We start from the raw sequence: 6573 nt of genomic DNA on the forward strand, positions 1-6573 counted from the left end.
TATGCTGTTGTGGTTTAGAAACTCCTTTATTCTTGCCCCTGAAAGGTGGAAATGGACACATTCCTGCCTTTTTCCTTTCCTCAAAGACCCAACTTTTAAAAGTAAACTTTCCATGATTATGAAATGGGTAAGAAGTGCTGAAGATTGGCATCATGTCTGTCTGTGCCCTTTTTATCCTTTTCATCTACGGCTGTGGTCTTCTGATGTTCTATTTTTTTATGCCTCTTGAGTCTGGAAGAATTACTCATGCACAAACTTTACTAGTGCATATGTTCAAAGGGTCAAGCCCTCAGACTGTATGCAGTCCTGTGAGAATGGACTCTGCTATAAATATGTGAAACACTGTGCATTTCTGTGGAACTATATGGTTAATGATAAATGCAATCTTATACGTATTTTCTCATTACAGGAACCCAAAGTACAAGGACCTATTTGCAGTGGGGTATGGCTCTTGTAAGTAACAAATGCAAAAGAATCATTGAGAGATTTAAAATATTAAACAGGTGCACTGAGACCAAATCATATAATACTCTGGGGCATGGATTGCATCTCATAGCAAGGACTCACCTAATTTCAAAGCAATAAATTGAGATTTAACTTGATAGGGATTAGGCCTTTACCTTCCATGACATAAACATTCAGAAATGCATAGGCATAGGCAGTGTTAGCCAGGGCTTTTGGCTTATGACAGTGCTGACTCTCCCTTTGGTCAAGGACCTGCCTCTAGAAGCACCACTTAACCCTTTTTTTCTTACTTGATGGGCTCTGATTTCTCTGTTTCTGCCCTTCTAATTGCTGAAAGACCAGATATGTTATGTTTTGCCAGAAGCTAGTCATAAGAAACTTCTCTAAGTGTAAACTCATTGCTTTCTTGTTAGGAGACACCTTCCAGGGGTGTCTCAAAGGATAAGCCCTCCATTAGGGCACATCAGGCCTGGATGTTGTGAAAAGGCACTTTCCCTGCTGTAGTGTCTGGGATTGGACATGGAATAATTTTGAGTAGCAATGAACACAAGGTTCAGGGGTTGCTGTGTTACTCCATATTAACCTCTATCCAGTATTACTGCTCTCACAATCAGGAAATGGAAAAGAATTCTAAAAAGTTGATGTTTTCTCACCTTTTTTTGTTGTTGTTTTGCTGTGTGCATTACATCTACCTGCTCAGTTTATCTTTTTTTTTTTTTTTTTCATTTTAGAACATGGGAATCCATATCAACAACCTTGCATTTCCTCCTGTTCAGTATCTCTTGTTGCTTACAGACACACTGACTGCTGTACTCTGGATTCTTGTCTTCACATCTCCCCCTACACTATTCCTGTGTAGATGGGATAGTAATGTCACTGTGAAAAAACATTCTCTCACTCTTTTCTACCTTCTAGCTCTACCTGAAATGCTGACTATCGTGAATAGCTTCTTAGGCAGGGGACAACATTCTGGTAGTTCCCCCTCACGACCACTACTTCCCAGGGAAATTCCCAAAGGGAGGAGACCAGTTGTGAGACAAGTTTTCCTGGGCTCTTTCTCACCCAGGTAGTGTTGGCTCCTCAATGTTATCTTCTCCGCAGACCACTCAATAAATTTCTCAGGTCCCCTGAAAGTGCCTCTGGGACTTGCTAGGACTCTGCTCTTCTCCACTGTTAGTAGCTGCTGTAGGGTCACGTTGCTGGCATTCTCACATAGTGAACAGTGACCTTAAAGCCTCAACTTTGCATCAGATGGGTGGTGTTAACTAACAAGGGAATACCGTGAATGGCCGAAATCCCAAACTATGTTAAGACTCCACTGGCTTTTTCTCAGAGCTTGTGACTATCACAGCAGTACCCCACCTGCACATCTCCAGGGCATCTGCACCTTGCGAAGATGTCCCCCCAGGTCTTACCATTAACTCTGACACAAAGCAGAGAGGGGCTGAGAAAAGAACAGTACTGCAAAGGCAGCAGAGCCTTCTCCTTGCTGCAAGAGGAGGACAGACTACAGAACAGTCAGACTACAGGCATTAGATTTGTGAAAAGGACTAGGTGTTTTGACCCAGTCAGTCTCCCCATTGTCTCTAGCAGGAGAGTTGTCCTTCTTCTCTGAGTGTTAGTATTTTATTTATGTAAGTAAAAGCTGACTCTTCTATAGGGCACTAATAATTCTCTGTCTGGCTTGAAATAAAGATCAGTCATGGTGCTACAGGTATCCAGTGGCTGAGAATTGCAGATAGCATGATTAGGCACTAAAATTTTTACCCTAAATATCCCAACCCTAGGAATTCTTTGTGGAGGACAGAGAGTCGGGGAGTCTAAGAGAGGGCCTTACCAGTAGCTGCATCTTTGCTCACCAGTCATTTCAGTTAATCTATATGTGCTTGCACATATAGATTACAGATGGACATTTTTGCTAGTGTTGCTTGGGCTGAAAAAGTTAGAATCTGTTGTGAATATTCTGAACTACCGAGGCAAGTCATTTGGTATTTATTTTAAATGAACATCTTTTTGAATGAACACTGAGGGCTCTCAGCTGTGATAAAATGACTAATGAAATTCGTTGTTGAGAAATATAGTGTGTGTGGGATAAAAAGCTCAGCACTGGGCTTCAAGAAGATTGCTGTTATTTAGGAAAGTGATCTTGAAGTAATTTCTTTTCAAACACTTGGTAGTGCTCAGCAATAGTCAAAAAGGCAAAACAAAAATTGATGGGAATTACTATGACAGAAGAAGAAAACAAAACTTCTGGATACAGTGGAAAGAAAATAGAAAACTACATATAAAGCGGCAGTAGGAACAACAATAGAAAACTAAAAAGAGAACAAAATGATTCATGATAAACTGACATCTTGATTACTGGGTGCAGTTCTGGATGTGAACTCCGAAGAAGAATGTGTTAGGCTGTGGAAGGATTGGAAAAGGTCCAGAAAAGGGCAGGAAGGATGAACAGAAATATATATGATGACTTTTGTATCAGAGAGCAAAAACAGACTAGGACTCTTATAGCAGGCAAGGGAGAGGGACTTGGTATGGGTCTCTAGAATCCTGAGTGGCATGGAGAAAGTGAAAAGAGGTCAAATGTTCATTACTGCCCACAACACAAGAATGAGGGAGACCTTATGAAATTATTGAGTAGCAGGACTAAGACAAATTTAAAACAGAATATGATACATAATGAAATTGTGGAGCTTTTCTTTCTTCCTTTGTGATCTGGAACACAGAGATACACATGGATTCAAAAGAGGTTAGATAAATTCATGGAGGGCCAGTTTGCTGTTGGAAGGACAAACCATCTGATTCAGTAAGTTCATAACTGCGAGTTGCTGGAAGCTCTGAGTACATACAAGGGGATAGTTCTGTATTTGCTGACGTTCTTACAGTATTTAAGCACTTACTGCTCAGTACTCTTGGAGATAAGATACTTAGCTACAGGGACCTTTGGTGTGGTCCCAAATAGCCATTCTTATGTATTTCTCTGTGCTCTGACAATGAAACCAGATGGGCTGTCTTCACTTAGACTAGTAAGGATTGCATTCTGCTTGCAATATTGCAACATTTCATTTTCCTCTTAAAATGATGTTTTTCTCTTGAAGTTCACTCCATCTGAGCCCTGGAAATGTTCCTGTTAGTTTGCCAAGAAGCCTAAATTGGCCTGACAATCTTTTTAATTCAGCAGGCAGCAGCTATTCTAAAGAGCAGAGTAGGATCAGCCTTTGCAAAAGAAAGCAAAGTGCTCAGGATATTCCTCGCCTCGTACAGCACAGCAAAATCTTATTGTGTTCACAGCTCCTGGGCTCAGAGAGTGTAGGAATCGGGCAGTGCCTTCCCACTGCCCTGCCACCCAGGTGCAGGAGGAGAGATACAAGCTCAAGGATGGTAACCTCCCCGCTTAGCCTGTTCAGACAGTTGTTCTAACTTGTTACACTAAGCAAGACCTTGATGTGTGCTTTCTGGTTTGTGCAGAAGTATTTGTTGTTTGTGTTAGTTCTGCCAGGGTCCACTGTGCCAAGGGCAACACAGAGATGCAGAGGAAGGTGGCCCCTAAGTCAGTGGTTTGCCATCTAAGTGGGCAAGAGATCCAGAAGACTTCTTATCCCACTTTTATAGCAGACACAGAGAGCATAGTTCATCTCAACCAGCTGTAGCCAGCTAACAGCTAGGAGCTGATTCTCTGCCCTAAGCTTCCCCTTTAGTCAGCAGTGAGAGATCAGCACATCCAGAGGCCATCCATCCTGCTGTAAGCCTGGTGTCTGAAAGAGGAGCCAAGTAGCCCTCTGGAGTGGGTGGTCTCTCCCCATGGACTGTAGAGTGAGCCTAGGCAGAGCACCTAGCCTAGATGCCTGTCTCTTAGATGGCTAAAGTGAGGCAAGAGGAGTCCTGGCCAGAGGAAATAATCCTGGAGTCACACAGGGGCTGGGGTAGAGCCAGGAACAGAACCCAGCTCTTTGGGTCTGTGGTGGCCATAATTACATCACCACTCTTGTGCAGCATGCATTTGGGACCACTGCCAAGATACAAATAACACATTTGTCCTACTGCCCAAAGTATACTTCTTGAAACAAAAGGTCCCTTGTTTACTGTGGGTCCATTTCATTCCAGCATGGTGAGTTCTTTACAAAGAGGGCCCTAGCCTCTCCCTTGCTTTTGTATCCCATTTCTGGAGTTTTCACCAGTTATTTATTTGGATGGGGTTTCTGATGTTAATGGCGTTTCTTTGGCATGAGACAGTCTCTTCTGAACAAGGAAATATTATCATCATAATTTGCAATTCAGGATCTATGCTGCTTGGCTGGAATTAGTCTTTATTCCCATCAGGAGGAGCTGTCTTCCTGTTTTTGTTTTTGCATAAATGAGATTGCTGGGTTTCTGGCTAGACTGACAGCCTGCAGTGCAGGGTTCAAAGAAGCTGTGATGGGTGTTGGGCTTGTGTTCTGCCTTGCTGATGGGAGCACCGTGAACACAAGCTCAGCTCTTAGCAGTCACCTCAGTTCATGTTCCAGAAGCAAGCGTGCCCCTGACAGCCTTCAGAGATGGCTTTTTATGTGCAGCTCCATCTGTCAGCACATGAGGTGAGTAGGGAAAACCAGTATCTGTATGGCCAATGTATTTTATCCTACTGTTTCTTTGCACTCAGTGGATGTAACTTGCCAATCACAAGGATGGGTGAGGAGTATGGACTCACACCCAAAGCACTGGCAACCTGAGGTATCTGGCAAAAGTATCTACTCAGTTCTTCACAATGCTGGGTCTGAAATAGGGTCTCATGTAGACAGAAGTAGACCACGTAAAGATGCCTATACTGCTCTGGCTTTCTTGTGTAAAATCAGCATGAGCAATGCTAGTACAGGGTCCTTGTACTGGTGTAACTGCATCCAAAGTAAGAGTTGTTATGACTCTGTGACTGAGCTAAATTGGTGTAAAATCTGGGCCAGAGCTTTCACAGAGGTGAGCTAGTATTTAATAGACATCCTGGGGCTCCCTGGTGCTGAGGAGTCATGGTTGAACACTGAGATCACGGGCCAGCTCTTGTTGCACTCTCCTACAACGTAGTGTCAGGTAAACAGAGGGAGACTGGGTGTACTTACTGGACAGTCTTGTATTTTCCCATTTCTCAAATGCACTGCCCAATGAATGTGGATAGTCTTTTATTTACTGCCCTCCACTGATTGAAGCTGATGGATGGTCATTGCAATAAGGATATTCCCGAATGGGACACACTCAGGGTGCTTCAGAGGGAACAGGGAGAGGAGAAAATGAGCCAAGTGGCTTTAACAGCAAGGTACTGCAGCTTCCCTCTCACCTCTGTGCTTCGTAGGCATTGCTTACTCTGCTGGAGGTCTCATCCACCAGCAGTTCTGCCACTCTTCAAATCAATTGAATCTATTCATCCTCAGTGCTCCATGAGGATGCATGCATTACTTCATGCATGCATTACTTAGCACTAAAGCATGAAGTACAGCTCCTCAAGGAGCTCCTCAAGGAGCTAACTCCTCAGTAATATTGAGAAACGTTCTCTTCAGGAGGGGTAGTGAAGACAAGATAGCAAGATGAATGTCAAATAAGATTGGCATGGTCAAGGAATATGCTTCTCTTACCTTGCAGACAGCTTCTTGGCCAGGATCTGATCCTGCACAGACAAACTGAAAGGAGGATTCATTACTACACCCCATAATTGGTGATGAGTATTTGCAGAATCAGGCATTTAAATTAGATTAGAATAAAGAAAATGACTGGTAACAAAACCAGCTCGCTTCTAGAGGGGAAAAGTCAACCTGCAGGGACTGAGAGAGTATGTTTGGAGGTATGCCATTTTCCTCTCCCTCTGTCCTGGTTTCAGCAGGGATAGAGTTAATTTCCTTCCTAGTAGCTGGTGCAGTGCTGTGGTTTGGATTTAGGATGAGAACAAAGTTGATAACACACCGATGTTTCAGTTGTTGCTAGGTAATGCTTAAACTAGCCAAGGACTTTTTAGTTTTCCATGCTCTGCCAACTGAGAAGGCTGGAGGTGCACAAGAAGCTGGGAGGGGGCACAGCCAAACTGGCCAAAGAAACATTCCATACCATGGGACGTCATGCTCAGTACATAAACTGGGGAAAGCTGGC

At 43.4% G+C, this 6573-nt stretch overlaps 1 protein-coding gene across 1 annotated transcript in view; it reads left to right on the forward strand.

The window, feature by feature from the left end:
* The window catches only part of DNAI1 (dynein, axonemal, intermediate chain 1), a 139366-nt gene that overhangs the window by 26897 nt on the left and 105896 nt on the right, over positions 1 to 6573 (forward strand). Inside the window, exon 12 of the mRNA XM_009334718.1 lies at positions 410 to 453. Within this exon, the coding sequence (XP_009332993.1) occupies positions 410 to 453 (44 nt within the window). The remainder of the gene's footprint in view (positions 1 to 409; positions 454 to 6573) is intronic.

The sequence above is a fragment of the Pygoscelis adeliae genome, unplaced genomic scaffold (assembly GCF_000699105.1).
Source record: "Pygoscelis adeliae isolate BGI_AS28 unplaced genomic scaffold, ASM69910v1 Scaffold442, whole genome shotgun sequence".
Classification (NCBI taxonomy): domain Eukaryota; kingdom Metazoa; phylum Chordata; class Aves; order Sphenisciformes; family Spheniscidae; genus Pygoscelis; species Pygoscelis adeliae.